Raw genomic sequence first — 23,539 nt, forward strand, 5'->3', positions numbered from 1 at the left:
CTCCACGACCAATCCATTTATTTGCAAAGTGTTGATTGAAAAATTGCCTAGCCACTCGGCTAAAATGCGGCGGAGCTCCATCATGTATAAACCGCGTACGAAGTCTAATATCGACTTGGAACTTCCTCTAATATTTCGTGTAAACGCGTGCTGAAATAATCAACGTACTTTGTGCCTGTTAGCTTCCCATCAAGAAGAAAAGATCCAATTAAAAATTTATCAATTATTCCTGCCCACACGTTTCAACTGAACTAGTGTTAATGTCTTGAATGCACAATAACGTGTGGGTTTTCTTCATTCCAATTATGATTATTATGAAAATTGAATGTATCATCCCTGGTAAAACTAGCTCACTAGAGTTTGCTCTGTTTATAAAATTCATTATATCTGATAAACGAAGACAGATAGGATATAATTATATGACTTTGTTTTCATTATTTTTAGGCGTACAGTCAGCTCCCGAAATGGGTCCCACAAGTTACGTAAATCTAGATTTACGTCATTGTTATTACATGTAGCGAAAAATGTTTCAAATGAAATTGAATGGTTTCGAGAGGGCACATTTTGGTGATACTCTAGATTTCTCTATAGATCTAGTGGACATGTGAAGGTCGTTAACGTTTTTTCAAATGTAATTATATATTTTTTATTGCATCAGTCGATGCACCTTCTGTTATTCTTTGCAAGAAAGTAATTAATAAAAAATATATATAATTACATTTTAAAAAACGTTAATGACCTTCATATGTCCTCTACACGTCCACCTATATAGAGAAATCATCAGAACCCCTCTCGAAACCATACAACTTCGTCTGAAACATTTTTCGCAACATGTAATAAGAATGACGTAAATCTAGATGGCAGTATGTGGTGACCCACCCTGTATATATATATATATATTTATATTTATGTATATTTATATATACATACGTCAAAGCGTATATTACACAAGCTGCGTGTACAAAACTATGTGATGTAAGAGAAAAAGAAAAAAAAAACTGTATATATACGACGATAGTAATAAAAATTATGGGAGAGAACAATTGCTGAATTGGACGTTCTTTTCACCTTGTCCCCGTGGATAAGAATATAATCGTAGTTTCGCGTGAATTTCGAATTTCTTTCTTTCACTTTTTCGTTTCACGTTACGATCGACGTGAATGCAGCGGCGGGTTACATGGAAATTAATGTAAAAGTTAAATATAAAAATTCGGACGAACGTAAGCTGTTCGAGAACCTCGAGTTCTTTGACAATTTTTTTATCTGCGCGCGCGTGTAGATTATACACTTTCGTAATATTCCACGCAGCTGTTTTCATAAATTATAATTTTGCAAATGTCACTCGTCCAATTGATTCGGAAAGATAACTTTCGTCGATTAAATTTGAAAATGTCAAATTGAAGTTAAATGTCGAAAGTTGAAGTTGAAAATACCTTGAGAAGATGAGTTGAGTTGGAAATATTTTATTTAAAATGGCACTTTGAATTAAATTAAATGAAATCTTTGTACAGGCGTTCAAGATGATAAAAATTTCGGAAAATTATCTATTCGCGCGAATTCTTGTCCAATTGCGCATTTGCATTGAATATTACTTCGATGATCTTCCGGTGGAATGGACAATTTCACGAATTTTCACAATATCAGCAACACGAAACTCGTCGAACGTCAACTGCAATTTTCTCCTTTTTTTTTTTTCTCTTTCAAATTTCATTTCTCTGTCGCAACGCAAAGTAAAAAGCGAAACTAGCGTCGCGGCGAAATATATGTACCTGTCGTTGCAGAATGTCACGGTGTGACGTTTATTCGGACGAAAAGAAACCAGAGGAGAGAGACAAAGAGAGAGAGAGAGAGAGAGAGAGAGAAAGTGAGAGAGACAGAAAACGGTGAAAACAAAAAGACGAAAAAAAAGAGAGAGAAAGAGTGAGATAGATAGAGAGAGAGACAAAGTAAAACGGCGAAGCATAAATATATATACGTAATAATAATGTATAATAATATAATGTATAATCTCTAAATATATAAGTAAGGTTAAAAAATCTTAAACGAACTTTCAGCGGCTTGGTTGCACAAATACACACTAGGCTATCGGTATTAGCGAGTATCTGTAATATTGTTGTTACGTATCTCATGTATTATACAGGGTGTCTCGTGTTTTCGTTGTATTCAAACGCTGAGCGATTTATAATGCTCTATATAATAGAAGCAAGATCGAAATATCGTGTTTCACGAGTGAAATATAATAATGTCTCTTTCTTATTTTAACGCTAGAACTATCAAAGCAGTCGAAATGACTAATTATAATATATATTAATAATATACATATATTTAATATAATAAATATATATATTTATCTATTTAATATAATTATAATATATATTAAATGATATATTATAATATATATAATTATAATATATATTAAATGATATATTATAATATGTATAATTATAATATATATTAAAATGACTATAATTATAATATATATATATATATATATATATATATATATATATATAATAAATATATATATTTTAAAATAAAATTTTCAATTAAATTTAATTCTTTNTAATAAAATACTCAAAAATATCTTATTTCTCTATAAATTATAATATATATATATATATATATATATATATATATATATATAATAAATGTATATATTTAATATAATTTTCTAATGGAAATTTTACATATCTACAGCAGTATATTTTACACCCTAGCGACTTTTAATGAAATATATTAATAGAAGCTAATATATATTAATTTTAAAATATATTAATAATAAAATATATTAATAGTATCCTTCGTTGCATCGTTAACTTTTACTTGCATAATACTTTGCGCTTGAATATATATTAATTATATATATATATATATATATTTAATATAATAAATATATATATTTATTTATAATTATAATATATATTAAAATGATTAATTATAATATAATATTATATAAATATATATAATTTATATATAATATATATAATACATATAATTATATATAATTTATAATTTTCTATGGAAATTTTACATATCTACAGCAGTGTATTTTACTTTTTCTTGTATAATACTTTGCGTTTGAATATATTAATTATATATATTTAATACAATAAATATATATATTTAATATAATTATAATATATATTAAAATTACTAATTATAATGTAACATTATATAAATATATATATAATTATTATTTTGATAGAATTATTATTTTTCAATATATATCGAAGCTTGTATCCTTCGTTGCATCGTTAACTTTTTCTTGTATATAATTACTTTGCGCTTGAATCTCTTTCTTTTCGCTGTAGACATTGTACATTTTTTCGTCGGTTAGTTCCAGTGTTAACAGTAAAGTTGGGGCAAGACACGATATTATCATCTTACACTTCAATTAGACTTTTATATCGATTGCGAGTGATTCTGAAAGCAAAGTGAATTTGAAATTTTTGATTCTGCTAAAGAACTTAAAAACGTCAACGATAAAACGTCGAACCTCGAACGTGATAAACGCATTATCAACGCAAGCGTAACCGAAGGTTCGAACGCGAGACACCCTGCACATATTTGTCTTTAAAGTAAGTAGTTCTACCTGGAATCACTGAATGGCACGGGGTATTTGGATATTCGGGTAAATAAAGGTGTCTATCTACAGCAGCTAAACGGAGAGACATACATACACTGCTCACAAAAATTAGGGGACATTTCGAAATGAATACGAAGCGACAGAAAATACAGGCATTTAATTTTTCTTTCTCTTTTTTACGTTTCTATATAATCGAACAACTTTCTTTGCCTTCTTGTTTAATAAAAAAAGAAAAAATCAAATGCTCCATTGTTTCTGTCGCTTCGTGTCCATCTTGAAACACCCCCTAATTTCTCCGAGCAGTGTACAATGGGTACGAGAATCGTACTGGGATTGTATCATCGTTTTTTCTTTCCTTTTCTCTCTAATTCGTTGCTCTTTCGATTTTTTTTTTTTTTTTTTCCCCCGAATCGTTTCGGTTCAACGGACGGATCGGTGTCACGCGACGAGTTCAACATTTCCCCACATGTTACGCGCGAGAATCGTTTCTTTAAATCGACCCCCTGTCGTTGTTCGGTTTCGTCGAGTGTTCAATCTCTTCTTCTGTTTTTTTTTTTTTTTTTTTTTCTTTCTTTTTTGGAACACAAAGTGAACAAGTCGAACAAGATAGAGGACAGACAGAGAGAGAGAGAGAGAGAGAGAAGAGACAGTTAGAGCAAAAATGACAGAAACAGCGTGGAAAAAAAATATCGGATGAATCAGAGAGTAACAAACAGTGCGACACCGAGGAGTCGATAGTCGAATTATATAAAGAGAACACGTGGCTAGAGAAATTACGAACGTCAATGACACCGATATGTACTGGCTGAGAGAAACAAATGGCGCGAAAGAGAGAGAGAGAGAGAGAGAGAGACAGGCTCGAGATGCAGGCTACACTGTTAAAAATTCACGGCGTGAACGCGATCTCGCGGGTGTTTTCCCTTCTTTTCACTTCTCCTTTTCCCTTTCGTTCCGCCATTCCCGACGATTTTCTCTGCTCGCCTCGTCTGTTCCATGCCCGCGTTTCGTCGAGAAATCGCAGTGCATCAGTCGTTGATGTTCATTTTCATCGCCGGCGTTATTTATAGAACGTGCGAAAGAACACGTTGTTTTCTTTCAACGGCGCGGCACAGGGAGCTGCAACTGTACAACACTAACTTTCGCTGATTTTTCTTCTTTTTTTTTTTTTTTTCTTTTAATTTATCGCTACTTCGGGAGAATTTATTTTATCATCGGGTGACGGGCTTGTCCTCGCGAGAGTGGAAATGAAAAAGTTGATTCGAAAATTCGAATCGAGGATAACGCATAATTCTCGCTGGTGTTTATTAATCTTGCCTTGATTTATTAATAATTCGCGAAGAGATCATTTACAGGCATTCTCGTGCTTTGGTGCCATTTTTTCATGGACATGTTCATTGTTGACAAAATGTAATTTTTTTTACTATGCAATCTACGAAGTTAAGGTTTTTAATAAATCTTATTTTATTTTTTATGTAACGGAACTATATATTTTATTACAATCCATTTTTCAATAGTAAAAATGACGTCATCATTATATTGTTCAGGAGAATCAGTTAGAAGATTGTTGGAAAAATTTAAGAAATGTTAAATTTTTATTTATATGAAAATTTAAGAAATGTTAAATTTATATTTATATTAAAATTTAAGAAATATTAAATTTATATTTGTATTGAAATTTAAGAAATTTATATTGTATGAAAATTTAAGAAATATTAAATTTATATTTATATTAAAATTTGAGAAATATTAAATTTATATTTGTATGAAAATTTAAGAAATATTAAATTTATATTTATATTAAAATTTAAGAAATATGAAATTTATATTTGTATGAAAATTTAAAGAAATATTAAATTTATACTTGTATGAAAATTTAAGAAATATTAAATTTATATTTATATGAAAATTTATATTTATATTAAATTTAAATTTATATGAAAATTTAAGAAAATTTAAGAAATATTAAATTTAAGAAAATTTATATTTATATTAAATTTAAATTTATATATGAAAATTTAAGAAATATTAAATTTATATTTGTATGAAAATTTAAGAAATATTAAATTTACATTTATGTTAAAACTCAAATAAGAAAAATAAAAAATTTACTGCACAATGTAAAAAATAATCAATCAAAATCGAGAAGGAAGACTTTCAAACAATTAACTGCAGATTTTTATGAAAACTCGTATTATATTACCGTCATTATCAAATGTATGTTATATTAATTTAATTTATATTCCATGAAAATTTATATCACGTTACACAATTTATATTAAATGAATGCAACTGAAACATTGGAGCTTAAATGCGGGTCTGTTTCATTTATTCAAAATTGCGACAAGCATGCCAGCCTGGATTTTAATATTTCAATGTTTATACATCACGTGCATTTCTGTACTTTTAAAAACGCATCAAAGAAATCCTCGCTCTGCTCGCAAAAGAAGAAACGCGATTTTCGTTCGTTTCGGGCAGTTTTAATTAGAGTAGCCCGTTTTTCAGCGCATTCGCTGACGCTGCATTTGAAAAATAGACAAATACGATTGACAACATTCCCCGAACGAAATTTAATCACGTTACCAACTTATTGTTAAGCTTCTTCGTTTGTTTCAAGCTGCTTAAACGCAAAGTTGAACTTCTTCCAAGTTGAAGCTCGCTCTTTTTCAACTCGGCCACGGTTCTCAAATCCCTGGATTTTATCAGTCGATGACAAAATGCTAGCCCAAAAACAAGGATCGAATCGATCGAGAACTACGACAGCTTCAAATAAAATTTGAAACCGTCTCGAAAGAAATTTCAAGCGATCTTTCATTGAAAGAGGAAACGTTCATTGAAGAGGAGAAACGGCGAAGATGATGACGTTGTGAGAGTCACGTTGTAACTAATCGACGACAAACAGCAAGATAAATGGCGTTCGAAATGAAACGGAGCCATTATTTGTCACTTGGCTCAAATAGAAAAGCAGAGAGAATGGACAAATGGATTCCACACAAGTTAAATGACACACAGAAGCTTGGACGGATTGCAATGGGTTGCAATCATTCTGACTATTTCTGGATATTTCCTATATGAACAATTGAAGAAATAGCAACAATTAATTTTATATCCAATTGACATAAACATATAATTCTTAAAAATAATATTCCAAATTAATTAATTATTATTCAATATAAATAAATTACATAATTAAATATAATAACATAATTCGTAATATTCCATATCTTCCTAATTTTAATATGACTGAAGCTAAAATTGTTGAACGAAGGAAAGAAGCTTCAATATCAGCTTTTAATAATCATCCACGAATTATATATATTGAAACTTTTACTAAAAAGGATAAAGTTATATGAATGAATTTAAAATTATTGATATATGAAATATTTAATATTTCTTAAATTGTTATTTTACAAATTAAATTTGTTATATTAACATAATTCGTAATATTCCATATCTTCCTAATTTTAATATGACTGAAGCTAAAATTATTGAACGAAGGAAAGAAGCTTCAACATGAGCTTTTAACAATCATCCACGAATTATATATATTGGAACTTTTACTAAAAAGGATAAAATTATATGAATGAATTTAAAATTATTGATATATGGAATATTTAATATTTCTTAAATTAGAAATTTTTATCTCTCTCATTATTTGTCACTTGGTTCAAGTAGCTGAGAGAATGGACAAATGGATTCCACACGAGTTAAGTGACATACAGAAGCTTAGACGAATGGGTTGCAATCATTCTGATTATTTCTAGATAATTCCTATATGAACAATTGAAGAAATAGCAACAATTAATTTTATATCCAATTGACACAAACATATAATTCTTAAAAATAATATTCCAAATAAATTAATTATTACTAAATATAAATAAAATTTGTTATATACAAATTAAATTTTAACATAAATATTAACATAATTCGTAATATTCCATATCTTCCTAATTTTAATATAACTGAAGCTAAAATTATTGCACGAAGAAAAGAAGCTTCAACAATCATCCACGAATTATATATATTGGCACTTTTACTAAAAAAGGTATAATTATATATATTATATATATATATTAATTATACATATTATATAATATAAAGATATAATTATATATATTGAAACTTTTGCTAAAAAAGATAAAGTTATATAAATGAATTTAAATTTATTAACAATTGAATTTCCTATTAATGCAATTAAATTCATTTTATTGTACAAAACGACAATTAAATGATCATTCCATCATATAAACCAAGGACCAAATAATCGTAATTAGCTTATAATTTCACTGTTACGAAAATAGTATACGAAGCTCACTTTCGTTTGCCATTACACGGATCGTTAAAAAAAGAATTTCACAATATCATTCAACATTTCAAAGAATTGAATTGATTTCCCAATGTTTAAAATTCATCGAGATTTCTATTGATTCGATGCATTATTCGACAAAATGGGAAATTCATTTCTTTTTTTTTTTTTTCTTTTTTTCTTTTCTTTGAAGGAACGTCGCATACACGTACGCATTTGTGTACGAGGCACACAAGCGAGAAAGTGGTTTAACCCTCTGGCTATGGCGGAGATGGCCGACGAGTGCCACTACTGTGCGACACTTTAACCCACGAGTATGTGCTTTCCCAGTGGATAGAGCAAAGACAAATTTGACAGCACCAGAAGTCCAATTATCTGTTCAAACGTTAAAATCAATGCTAAGCTCGTCCATCTTTTTCGTGATTTCAAAGGATTATATTATATTATAGAATTGCTAAGGAAGATCTTCCCTCTGACCTCTATTTCTGAAACAACTAATTACGAAGATTTCCCTTACGTCTGTTCGATTTTGAAAGCAATCACTTCGTTAATTGAATTGTTATTTCATTGCAAGTGTGTAAAGTGGCAAAGGAATTTCTATCGAATGATATTTCTCAGCCGTCGAGATTTAAAGCTCGAAGCTCGTCGTTATATTCTGTTTGATATAAATAAGTAATTTTAATATAAAATTTTATCTAAATTTTCCAGTACTTTTATGAGGTTACGACTTATTTCTATTAGAAATTGACGGGCAATTTGTTCATCAATTGATATTTTATTCAGTTAAAATAATTTAATTAATTTACTATTAAATCGTCTCTCAAATTAATGTTAAATTAAATATAATTTAAAATATAATATTATATTATAAATTATATAAATTATAAATTACAAATTATATATTACTAAATTATAAATTATAAATTATAAATTATAAATTATAAATTATAAATTATAAATTATAAATTATAAATTATATATTATTAAATAATAAATTATATATTATATAAATTATAAATTATATTATATTAATTAAATTATAAATTATATTATATATTATATAAATTATAAATTATAATATATTATTAAATTATAAATTATAAATTATATATTATTAAATTTATAAATTATAAATTATATATTATTAAATTATAAATTATAAATTATTATAATATTATATATAAAATGAAATTAATGTTAAAATTAATTATTTAAATTAGATTAAAACTTAAATTTTTTATCATTCATCCACACGACGGCATTAGAAATGCTATTGCGAAAATATTAAATACGAAAATAAAAAGTTGCTTGACGATGTTAATTAAAAAAATTTAGATTCAATCGTGTGAAAACTACGAACATGAAAAATGGACCAATTGTCGAGAGTGACCGAAGATTTTAATGATAATAATTGTAAAATTATTTTACAACAGGCAAACGCACGGAGAAATACTCTGGAAAGTTGAAATTTTTGTATTGTATTATTTTCAAGAAAGAAGGGAACTCTGCTTCATCTTCAGAAACCTAATACCATCCGCGATCGTTGCTTTCCTTGATAGAAAAAAAAAAAAAAAAAAAGAAAAAGAATAGTTCAAGAAAAGACGAAACTTAGAAACCTAGAAACAAATACCTACGCATAATTTCCTCACCCGCATAAAAATTCGAAGAGAACACTTCGGAAAGTTTGACAAGCTGGCCAATCGATCGTGAAGAAGTGATTTCGGAGTGTGATGAATTAAAACACAATGGCGTCAACATCTATTTATAAACGTTGCAGAAGAAAAAACGAAGAAACGTTTTAATGCTCGATTAAATATCCGCTAGAGTTCCTTTTTTTTTTTTTCTTTTTTTTTCATAGCAATTAACTCACAAAGTAAGCTCTCAATTATTTGAGAATTTCATAAGCTTCCCCCGTCACTCTAATTTATTATTACACGCTCACTTTTTCAAGATTCATCGCCGTATAGATTTCTACCGTCGAAAGGCAGCCGTTCTGTTTAATGCGATGGGCGGGGCCCTTTTTACGCAGTTTTGTCTGGCTTTAACGTGCCGTTGTTGTAAAAAGAGCGACTCGGAGAGAGATCAAAAGACTTAATGCGACTTCCCTTTTCTCTTTCCTTTTCTTTTTTCATTACAATCGTGCGCAGGGGCACCGTTTTTATCGCGCGAGTTGAATTTCACATCACCGAATGTAACTGACGCTTCTGTTCGCTTTCGTGGAAGGAAAGATCATAGTTACGATCTTTGGGTGTGAATTGAAGCCAAACAGTATATTTAACAAATTTTGTCAAACTCAAGTTGTACTCTGTAGTTTACGCGAAAAATATTGTTAATGCATATAATTCGATATTGAATGAAAAGTCCTATATATTTATGTTTGTATTGTCGTGTATTAAATTGTATTTTATATTATAAATTAAATTATATTATTATATTATAAATTAAATTATATTATTATATTATAATTTAAATTATATTATTATATTATAAATTAAATTATATTATTATATTATAATTTAAATTATATTATTATATTATAAATTATATTATATTATTATATTATAAATTATTATTATTATTATGTAATATTATTATATTATTATATTATAAATAATATATTATAATATATATACAATATAATTATAATTATATTATAAACTAAAAATTTTAAATTTTTGAAAACTTTAAATTATTATAATTTATAATTATATTATAAACTAAAAATTTTGAGTTTTTGAAAACTTTAAATTATTATAATTTATAATTATATCATAAATAAAAAATTTCAGAAGAATCAATCTTAATCTTCGTATTTTTCCCAATAAAGAAAAATATTAATAACATAAATCAGTTGTAGACTGAGAATCATTATTATCAATTATTAATTGTTCGAGTAATTTTAAATTTACGTATGCACATTAAATTCTTTAATATCTGATTTTTTAATTCTTCCAAATTCCAAACTGAAGAGTCTGAAATTTAAATTAAAATAAAGTAAACCGACATTTTATTAAAGTTTAATTTAAATTAAAATAAAATAAACTGAACTGTTTTATTTTAATTTAATTTGAACTTTAAATCAGAGTAGAATGAATTTAAATTAAAATTTCGTGTACGTGAGGATGAAAAATTTCAGTGTTGAAAAACTGTTGAAAACCCGCGTTCAAGTCAGAGATCCCTGTGCAGCGTCGTTAAAAATCGGCCCGGCGTCGTTACACGCTGTCGTACCTTCCAACGTTATACTACTTCTTTAATTGCCGTTTTTCACAGTGTAACGGGATGTTCGTATGATCGAATGTGGACACTGTAAGGAAATGTGTGCGTATCGAGAACACGGTCAGGGCCAACAGCGAATGAGAAAGCAACAACAACCAACAACAACAACCAACAACAACCAACAACAACAACCAACAACAACAACAACAACAACGACAATCACTTGGGAAGATCACATATCAGCATGCAAAGCGTACATAGAATGTGAACGATAATTAACATGCACGGCACGAGCATGTACGATCGGTCGAAGTAAAAGCGATCAAAGCTGAAGAGAGTGAGAGAGAGAGAGAGAGAGAGAAAAACAAAAAAAAAGAAAAAGAAAAACAACAACAACAAGAATAACAACGCTGATATACTCGGCGTTTTCCATTGTTCTGCGACAATCCAAAACCACGAAGTCTCGCTCAGAGGAAGGGAAAGAAACGTTCAATTTTGCTTGTTCGATCGACGATTACGTGAAAATCTGTATATAGAGAATTTATATATATATATATATATATATATATATATATATATGTAAATTTCGTGGCAGCAGGCTACAATAAGTAAGAGAGAGAGAGAAAGAGATTGTTATGCACTTGCGACGAACCAAGAACACAAACCAAGAACAATGAAACGAAAAAGCGAAGCTGCTCGAAGAATGCAAAAGATCGCGGTGATTCGCTTCGTGCAAAGAGCTTATATCACTAGTTTCGTAGCTTCCTCTTCCTCTTTTTCCCTCTTCCACGAAGTTCGCTCGAAGGAGAATTTCGTGGCCACCGAATTGACGATGAGAAATATATGTGAGAGATATCTCTCTCCATTTGCAAGATGTGATGTAAGATCTTTCGTTCGGCAATGGGTTTTCCTGCGCGGGTTTTCTAAACTATTCGCCGCGTATCTACGCGAGTATCTATCTTTGGAGCTGTTCTATCTCTCTGTTCAAGCATGCGGTGGTAATTGAAATTCTGGTGAAACCGTATTCTTTGGTAGTTTCGCCGCCGTTTTTATTACTCAAACATTACTTTCGCCACTCTGCCATTCAAAGTTATTCATTGATAGACACTGAATCTAGCCTACAAGTTCTAGCGCGATTTCCACCGCGCGAATTTCCAAGCTGTTGAAGCAAAACAGGCCTCGTTTGATAGTTGAAGTGAGAGAAAATGTGTTTCTATGTTGTTTCGTTTATAAATAGCGGCAATATTTTCAAATTTCAACCGACAAATCAATCGAGATCCGTGAAAGAGCCTCGAAAATTGACGTTTAAAAAGGGGGAGAAAATTTTCATACCGAAATACCAAAAAGAGAAAAAAAAAAGAAGAATAAAAATAACGTGCGTCATTTTGCAACAAGAATACACTACGAGAAAGTTATTCTTCAGTGCCAAACGATCTGTTTTTCGATCACATTTTGCAACATCGACTACGCTTTTTTGACCCTACGAAGCCTTCTATATTAAAAGAATATTATCTTTGTAATAAAATTATAATATTATGTTACGAGAGAAGCAATTTTTACTAGAATCCCACCAGAGAGAAAGACGTTCGACTGGCGCAGGAAACGAGTTTGGAAAACCGCGCGCAAGAAACGAGGTCTGCACGCAACATGGCGGAAGCGGCGGGCGCAAAAGAACCGGAAGTTAGCGGAAGCATGCCTGAGGGCCAGCTCGACGCGCTGCGATGGCAAATGTGAGGCCGTGTGGCGCATTTTGACCCCCAAAAACAAAATATAAAAAATATATATATATATGTATTAAACACTTTGATATTATATGTAATATTATATATATTATAATAGTATTAAACATTTAATATTATATATTAAATACAACAAGATATAAAATATACAATATTATATATACATTAAAAATTTAATATTACATATTAAATACAAAAAAATATAAAATATACAATATCATATATACATTAAACATTTAACATGATACATAATATTATATATTAAATTTAACAAAATATAGAATATACAATATTATATATACATTAAAGATTTAATATTATATATAATATCATATATATTATATTAGTATAAAACATTCAATATTATATAACAAAATAAAACAAAATATAAAATATGTAATTTTATTTTATTATATATTTTGTTAAATATAACAAAATATAAATTATATAATATTATATATTCATTAAAGATTTAATATTATATGTAATATTATATATATATTATATTAGTATTAAATATTTAATATTATATATTAAATATGAAAAATATAAAATATACAATATTATATATACATTAAACATTTAATATTATACATAATATTAAGCATATAACATTATATATTAAATGTGACAAAATATAAAATATACAATATTATATATACATTAAACATTTAATATTATATATTAAATATAACAGAATATAAAACATATAATATTATATATATATTAAACATTTAATATCACATATTAAATATAACAAAATATAAAATAGATAATATTGTATATTAAATATAACAAAATACAAAATATTTAATATATATATATATATGTAAAAAAAGAACAGGAAGAAAGAAAAACGCACTTCTCACTCTCGCTAAGCAGCAAAGACCTGCGGTCTTGAGAGACGGACAAAAAAAAAAAGCGAAGAAATAATAATCTCAGGTACGGTCGTTCGAGAATGATCTCGTGGCCTCCTCCTACCTCTCGACATCTGGCTCTGCATGCCGTAAGAGCATTCGCGTTCTTTTCTTTTCTGTTTTCTTTCATTCTCTTTATCTTTTCTTTCATTTCTCTCGTTTCGTGAGTTGATGTATCTCTCATACGTTACCTTTATGAGACCCTCGCGACAATCATAAACGTAGATGACGAACGTCTTTCGGCCGTTTGATCACAAACGTGATGAAAAAAAAAAAAACATCGTGTGTATATATATATATATATATGTATATATTGTATTGTATATATGTATGTATATAAGAGGATATATATATACATATATGTATGCATACACACACACACATACACTCACACACATATATATATATATAATGTACATATACTGAAGTAACTTGGCATGTGTATAATGTTAATATGCATACGAATAAATATATATATATATAATTGTAATATATGTAATATATATATATATATATACTATGTAGAGGAAAAAAAGCCCTCGAGAGATACGTGGAAAAGTATCCTTTGTAGGTACCTGAAACACCGTCACAATAGCCCAGAGTAACGAGTCAAAGTTTTTCCTATCACACTCGACGTCAGAGCTGCCTTTCATCGTTTCACAGAATTTGCAACCAAACAGGTTCATCCCGAGAATACTACAACACAACGAAACGTGCAATGTACTTCCTTATCCGTAAATATATAGACAGATAGATAGATAGATAGATAGATAATTCTATGTAGGGGAGAGAGAGAGAGAATGAGTGAGCGAGTGAGAATGGTCCGGGATTTGAAAACAAAAAGTGACGGATACCAAGGTTGAGAGAAACATTTGGAAGGAAGGAAAACGAAGAAAAATGGAGAAGCTTCTCTCGACTGAAAGGTAAATCGAGTCACTCGACTGGCTAATTGTATAGAAAAAAAAAAAAGAAAGAAAGAAGCCTGATGTCGGTGCGCTCGTCCTACTTTACAGTAGCGCAAATCAATTCGTAAACCATCGCGCCGAATTAATTAACATCGCCGACGTGGCGTAGTAGTCTCTCTTTGCGAAGAAGATTTGAAAAGCCGAGTACCGTTTTTTTTTTTTTTTTTTTTTTTAATGGATCGCCAGATCGCCGATCTTCCGATCGTAATTCACGGCTGCTGGCTCTCCGCTCTGGCTGTTTGATCGTTCCTGCTAGGTTCTAACGTGTTTGCAGAAGAAATTTGGAATGATCTAACTGTCCTGAAGTTTCAGCTCTTCAGCAATAGTGGTACGTACTACCAGCCAAAAGTATAGAACCTTAGCAGAAATAGCTTGGACAAAGATTTCTCGAGAGCCAAAAATCGTAGACTCAATTCCTCGTTTGAATGAAGGATTATTTGAAAATTATGCGTGTTGATTTTAACGCGGGAACTACCATGTTTCTCGCGGAGATTTAGAAACTTTGGAATTTTCAGAGATTTAAATGACTTTTTTGTAAAATACAATATATATATAAATAAATATATATATATATATATATATAATTCTGTAAATATACAATATAAATATAATACAATATTATAAAATTATATAATTATATATATATAATATATAATATATAATAAATGTGTAATATAAATATAATATTATATTATAAATAAAATATTACAATATTATATAATTATGTATAAAAAATATTATATAATATATAATAAATATATAATATAAATATAATAAAATATTATAATATTATATAATTATATATATTAAAATATTATAATATTATATAATTATATATATATATATATTATACAATATATAATAAATATAATATTATATAACATATATTAAATATAATATTATATTATATAATAAAATATTATAATATTATACAATTATATATAAAAAAATATTATATATATATAAATATGTATAAGCTCTCTTTTTTTTAACCTTTATTTAATTCTTATATGTTCGTTATATCTTAACTTTCATTGTGCCTCGGTCATTGGTAGTTCCAGCGTTGAAACGTGAAATTATGAAATTGCTCCTCGTGAACAACTGCTAAAATAATTGCAACATGTCTGCTACAGAGTACAAAACATAACACAGAGTACAAAGCATAATTCCTTTCAAACGCTCAATGTATCAACATTTCAAGACTCGCCGTCGAACCATATCGAGAAACTCAATGCGTTAAACCCCATAACGCTGCAGCACGATTAACCGTCACTGTAAACCAAACGAAACTCGAACACATTAAATACACATACAGCTTGTCACAGCCTGGCAATGAGAACTAGCAATGAGGATCATGCTTCTGGCCGATAGTGAATACCATCTGATTTCTCATCGAGAGATCAAAAAAAAAAAGAAAAAGAAACAACGAATAAAACAAACAAATAAATAAATAAATATATATATATATATATATATGTGATGTCACGATATTTAAAAAAAATCCCGTCGAAATGGAAAAATTCATACCTCAGGAGATTCGAAACGTCAGACTCAGGATTGACAATGGGCGTGAGAAAGAAAATGAACACGAAGCTCGATGAATCGATCGATCGATCGACTGATTGATTCGTTCGCTTGTTAAAAAAGAACCGCGTGATAGCGAGCAGCATAACGAAATAACCGAAAGAGATACATATTTATCCATTCGCAAGCTGTCTAATATCGATGACCACACCGAGGCGCACTTCTGTAGGCACTTATAGAAAGTACATAGCATATAAAAATGAAGGAGAAGTAGAACGAGGGGCAGTAGAATGAGAAAACAAGACGTACGAATACACGGATAATTAATAAGTAATAGAATATATATATACATATAGCTCTCATACTCGTCGCTAAATAAAAGTATCATGCATACATGAAAATATATATTTGAAACATATATATATATATATATAAAACTAATAAAAAAATATATTATTTAAATATTAAACAATTATATAATATATAATATTAATATATTATAATACTTGAATATTAATATTAATATATGTATAATATAAATTATATATATTATTTAAATGTATATATTAAATAATTATATAATATTAATATTATTAATATATATTGTAATATTATAATACTATATAATATTTAAATACTAAATAATTATATAATATTATATTATAATATTACATAGTATTTAAATGACATATAATTATATATATATATTATTTAAATATATATACATAAAATTATAAAAATATATATATATATATTTGAAATATATATGTAAAATTATTAAAAAAATATATGTATATTTATATTTTCATATAATATACGTCTGATATATGAAAATATGTATATATACGTATATATATATTCGTATGTATAACGGGTGTCCTCTAATTCAAAGAAGAAGAAGGAAAAAAAATGTAAAAACGGTGGTGATGAGACGAAGAGGTGAAACAAATTTGGAAAAATACGAAGAAAGAAACAGTATAATCGTAGTAGCGATGATAATAATAATGATAATAATAATAATAATAATACAAATCCGATGCCTCAAGCGATGAGAAAGGGCCAACAAGACACCCCTCGTAGACACGTGCCAACAAAACACCCATCATGTTCATTACCATTAACAAACGTCAGAAAAAAAAAAAAAAGAAGGACGCGCTGCAGCCGCAAACGCAACAGTGTCGGTAGTATAAATAAAATGTAGAACGAGAGAACTGCTGCGGCTCGGTTCATCTATAATATATATATAATGTGAGATGCAGTTTTACGCGGCGATTCGGTATGCCGTGAGAGAGAACGTAAAAAAAAAAAAAAAGGAAGTAAGCGCATAAAGAGGAAGTGAAATAATAAAGACAAAAAAGGGAGTGTATAAAAGACGGAAGACATAGTCACCTAATACACTTCGTGTTCGAAGAGCAGTGACATACTAGCTTCGGCTCCTGTGGGAAGCTCGGAAGCGGGCAAGAAGCTGTTTCTCAAAATACGATAAATGTCAACGAGGCCGTGGATCCGTCGTCGACCGTCATATCGTTGCGTTATACTGTGTTATTATTGTTATTATTATACGCTTGGCGGATACTGTAATTTTTTACTGCAATTTTTTTTTTTTTTTTAATTTTAGAAAACTTTAATTTCAATAAAAATGATTAATTATATAATGTCCGTTCGTTTACAAGTGAATTTCGAAGCCGGTATTTTACCCTTCTTGTTTGTTAACGCGACTTCTTTTGCAGGAACTTAGTCATTCAAATTTTAATTAACTGATATTCAAAGAAAATAATTCTTTATTCATCTGTGAGATCTACGTTTGTTACATACTCTACACTTTGACAGTGATACTTTGTTCTCCTGCGAGAGCTAAACATTCTAGTTGCCTACATTTGAAAAATTTAATAGAAAAGCACTCTGAGACGTTACGCTTGGAAATATTAATTATGTTTCAAAGTGTATCTGTTTTAAATCAAATTATGTAAGTAAAAATTAGATAGTATAAGTTAAATTATGTATGTAAAAATTATGTAATGTAAGTTAAATTATGTAAGTAAAAATTATGTGTTGTAAGTTAAATTATGTACATAAGTAAAAATTATGTATTGTAAGTTAAATTATGTATTGTAAATTAATTTATTTAAGTAAAAATTATGTATTATAAGTTAAATTATGTACATAAGTAAAAATTATGTATTGTAAGTTAAATTATGTAAGTAAAAATTATGTACTGTAAATTAAATTATCTAAGTAAAAATTGTGTTGTAAGTTAAATTATACAGATAAGTAAAAATTATGTATTCTAAGTTAAATTATATAAGTAAAAATTATATATTGTAAATTAAATTATCCAAGTAAAAATTAGGTATTATAAATTAAATTATGTACATAAGTAAAAATTATGTATTACAAGTTAAATTATGTAAGTAAAAATTATGTATTGTAAATTAAATTATCCGAGTAAAAATTATGTATTATAAATTAAATTATGTACATATGTAAAAATTAGCTATTGTAAGAAATTAAATTATGTAAGAAAAAATTATGTATTGTAAATTAAATTATCCAACTAAAAATTATGTATTATAAATTAAATTACGTACACAAATGAAAATTATGTATTGCAAGTTAAATTATGCAAGTAAAAATCATCTAAATTAAATTGTACGACTAAAAAATTATGCAAATTCAAAATTAATTACTGAAAATGCATCGAAATAACATCGTACCTCGAACAATTATAATACTACATCCATACTACTTCCACTTCCATCTTCACAAATTTACAAATTGCGTAAAAATCACGTCTCTGATCGATGGCACTCGTTGACACTTCTCGTTAGCTCCCTGTTCCTTTAAACAGTCTCTCCACCAATTCAGTAATCCATCCATATTGTATCACAGTATCCATAAATGATTCGTTCTTTAACCTCAGCTCGGTCGTGCATACTCTCGGATTATGCTCGACGAGATGGTATCGGTCAACGTTCGTCGCGAATTCGCGTTATAATTCGATGTTTCACGCGCGAGAGACAATGATGGCCGCGCGAAACCGTTTCTCGTTTTTTTTTTTTTCTAAAGACCGCGAGCACCGGTCGCCGAAAAGGGAAAGGGGAACAACTTACCTGAATATAAAGATGAAAAGTACTAAAAGGGAAAAGAATACGGCAACGTTATCCATGGTGCGCAGCATCACGAACAGCTGTCGCCGGAGGTTCGGTAGGAAACGCACGAGCTTCAGGATTCTCAGTAGCCGGAAGGTCCTCAACACGCTCAGCCCGGAACTTCCGCTCCTCTCCTCCACGAACGCCTGACAAATCTCCACCACGCTATTCACGTCCAACAGAAAATTCTCTCGTTTTCTTTTTCTCTCTTCTTTCCTCTTTTAAGCACACAGTGCACAGCATTTCCTGACAATTCCTACATCGACGGGAATTGAATCGTGGAAACGATTCTTCGTCGAATATATTTCCACGTAATGACGACGACGCGATGTTTGACAGAATTTTCGGAAGTTTCATTTTCGTTATGTTCTTTTCAAACTTGTTCTCGCGGTTCTCTGTTAGCTGAAGTAATGAAAATTTGTATCTTAAACTCTGTCGTTGTATAATAATTTGTAATTCCAATAATTTCTGATAAATTTATTGTTACTTAAAATTTATTGTTTCTGATAAATTTATTGTTGTATTTGAAGTTAAATCAAGTTAAATTTCATTTTCTTTTCATTATTTTTATATCGATTAATATTTATCTAAGTGAACTATTTGTCATTATGGTGAAAGTTCGTTCTTCTTTCTTCGAAATTTGCAAACGTACTTGGTATTGGACATTTGAGAGAAATTTGAGATATATCAAGGAAACGTCAGCGTTTTGGACTCTAATTTTCACGTTAATTTTGCCAAACCTGTGTCTTGATACGAACGTAATTCAGTTGACAAAGGAAAGTTCGTGAAAATTGGAAAAATAAAATTTTCAAGCGTCACAGTATTTATGATTGAATTCATTTTCGACAAATTCGTTAATTTTTTTTCTTTTCAGAGAAGTGAAAAAGTTCGTTTGCATACCTGAGAACCACGACGACCCCGTCGAAAACGTTGAATCCGTTGCTTATGTAACCAAACGGTCCTTCGGCGATGATCTTGAGCAACATCTCCACAGCAAAGACGGCCGAGAATACGATATTGCTTATCTCGACCACTATGGTCAATTGCTCTGGCTGTCGATCGGCCAACAGAAAACAGAACACCAGCGTTTTACGATATAGCTTACCGTACAGCTCGCTACGAAACGTGAATTAACCCCTTGTCTCGCGGAATCAACGTGTCAACGTCAATTCTCTCGGACAGAACGGAAGAGCTTCGAAACGGAAAAATTTTGTTTCGCCTTCTCGCGTGGGATCGTCTGCCTTTGCGAGTTTAACGCGCTGTTCGAGATTTTTCGTTTTGTGTATCTGTGAGAAATTTGGAAACGAAATACGCGGAATAAATATATATATATATATTTATATTTATAGTTTATATTTATATTTATATTTATATATATACTTATATTTATATTTATATTTATATTTATATTTATACTTATATTTATATTTATATTTTTTATTTATATTTATATATATATTACAATTTATATTTATATTTATATTTATATTTATATTAGATATTTATTTATATTACAATTTATATTTATATTTATATTTATTTATATTACAATTTATATTTATATATATATTACAATTTATAGCGATACTTCAACCATGTCAGTCGTTACAATCTTCCCTCCACATAAAACCAAAAAAAAAAAAAAAGAAGAAATTACACCTTACAATTTAAAATTTTGTTGCTCTTAAACAAATTTGAGAAATTTTATATATATTATATATATATTATTATATTATATATATTATTATATTATTATATTATATATATATTATTATATTATTATATTATATATATATTATTAATATATTATTATATATAATATATATATTTTATATATATTATTTTTAACCATCACCCGTTCCTCATATCGATTTAATAGACTTCTTATGAAATATTGTCATATTCTACATATATATTTATTTTTTTATATAGTTATTTATATAGATATTTTATATATTATATATTACATATGTTATTTTAATTATATTTAATACTATATTATTACATTTTCCAACGTGTAACATATGTCCAACACACATTCTCAACAAAACACGCCATCAGAGATGCAAATAATATTCGCGTTCAAATTCCAATTACTATTATGTCGTAATTACGCATTACGTCTGTCATTTATAGTTTAATTGTAACATAATTGTAACAAATCCGAAACAAATGATCGCGACAGAACCAGAGAAAATAAGATCGCGCGCGTGAAATTGACTCGTACTACTTGAAAGCAGACCTCGTGTGAAATTGAATTGAAATAACTTGTTAAAAGGATTAGCTAATTTAATTGTTTATTTCTTTCATTATGTAACAACTGTTTCAATTTCACGTCAGGGGGCAAATTAAGTTGGAAAAAAAAATTAACAAAAACGAAAACAAAATGATAACTCCAATAAAAGTTTCTGCTGTTGTTGGAGACTTTTTGTATCATTTCTGTAGCGTATAGTTATACAAAATAAAAAAATTCTTCCATCTTATTTCTTTCTCCTTAGGTTCTCCTTGTTTTTAAATATTTGTGTTTTTAAATATTCTGCCAAACATATTCGTTCAATTCTAAATGTTAGGTCGTCGAAAATTCGAAAATTCCTTTAAAAAAATATAGCAATATACAGCAATAATAAAAAAATTCTTCAAAAATATAGCAATAATATAGGAATATTATAGCAATCAACAATCAAGATACATCGATTGAAATTCGTCAACGTAATATCTTTTCAAAGACTCGTCGTATAATTCTTTGAACAAACACACGTTTCGCGAGCGAATGAACTTCGCCTCGCCATTTCGAAAAGCTGGCTTCTACTTTCGTCCTTCCTTTCCCTCGTATGTGCTCTATAAGATTTAGGTCACAGCTCTGTTTAGTGCAACGTTGCCGACAAATTCGTGAACAAGGGAAAACCATAAACGAGCTACACCGTGAAAAGGGCTGTACTCGACTTTCTCCGTGTAAGAGTACAATTTTTTTTTTTTTTTTTTTTTTTTCTTACTCAGCAACACCGTTCTAAGATCCTTGCATTCTACGAGTTCCAACGGAACTTAATAGTATAATTTTATTTTACTATGGAAACAGAGATTCCATGAATTTTATACGCCGTGTCGTAGAACACTGTGGCACACTGTGGCAACACGTAAAATTTATCACGATAGATGTATAATATAAATGCAGATGGTTTTGTTCCGCGTATGAAATGACCGATTTCGCAGCCACGTTGAAATCATTCAAAATTTAATTGGCCAACAACAGCGCTGTTAAATAATACTTGGGCGTCAAATTCTAGCTTGACGCTCGTCGAATTCGACGCAATTAGTGCTTCGACAATCGTATAATTACAAAAGAGTAAATTATACATCGCGACAAACTATGAATGATCATCGAGTTCAAGTGAGTTCTCCTTTTTTTTTTATAAAATCTGAATTTTCTGCACGACGAGGTAGATTTAGAAAAATTCGTAAAGAGGAAATGTCATCTGCCGTTCGTGTGAAAAATTTTACGCTATAATTATTATTATTAACTGAAAATTGCAAAATAGTATTAAATTTATGTTAAACGACCTGAAGTGAAATTTTAATTTCAAATAATTCTAATATTATTGTTACATATAAATTCAACACTATAAATTAATATTCATTAAATATATTATATATATATATATATATATATATATATATATTAAATATAATATTAATTAAATTTGTATAATACATTATATATATAATTTAATATAAATATATATAGTATAAATATTATATAATATACTATATTAAATATAATATTAATTAAATTTATTAATATAATATATTATATATATATAATTATATAATATTTATTATATACATATAATTAATTAAGTTATTAAGTATAAATAATTAATTTATTAAGCATAATTAATTATATTAAATATAATATTAATTAAATATATAATATATATTATATATAATATTATATATATTAATATATTATTATATATAATTATATAGTATAAATATTATATAATATATTATATTAAATATAATATTAATTAAATTTATCTAATATATTATATATATTATATAATATTTATTATATACATATATATTGTATAATATATTATAATATAATATTAAATATAATATTAATTAAATATGCACAAT

At 28.3% G+C, this 23,539-nt stretch overlaps 1 protein-coding gene across 6 annotated transcripts in view; it reads right to left on the reverse strand.

Moving 5' to 3' along the window:
* Positions 1-23,539, reverse strand: part of LOC122530335 (voltage-dependent T-type calcium channel subunit alpha-1G) — a 166,987-nt gene that overhangs the window by 31,843 nt on the left and 111,605 nt on the right. For 4 of the 6 annotated variants that reach the window (XM_043657186.1, XM_043657187.1, XM_043657183.1 and 1 more), the window contains 2 exons: positions 20,303-20,454; positions 19,364-19,567 (listed from right to left, as the gene is read on the reverse strand). In XM_043657186.1, the coding sequence (XP_043513121.1) occupies positions 19,364-19,567; positions 20,303-20,454 (356 nt within the window). Of the gene's footprint in view, positions 1-14,339; positions 14,461-19,363; positions 19,568-20,302; positions 20,455-23,539 lie in introns of all 6 variants that reach the window. The other 2 variants (XM_043657189.1, XM_043657184.1) reach the window with 1 other exon arrangement.

Source organism: Frieseomelitta varia, unplaced genomic scaffold (assembly GCF_011392965.1).
Source record: "Frieseomelitta varia isolate USP_RPSP 00005682 unplaced genomic scaffold, Fvar_1.2 scaffold_339, whole genome shotgun sequence".
NCBI classification, from domain to species: domain Eukaryota; kingdom Metazoa; phylum Arthropoda; class Insecta; order Hymenoptera; family Apidae; genus Frieseomelitta; species Frieseomelitta varia.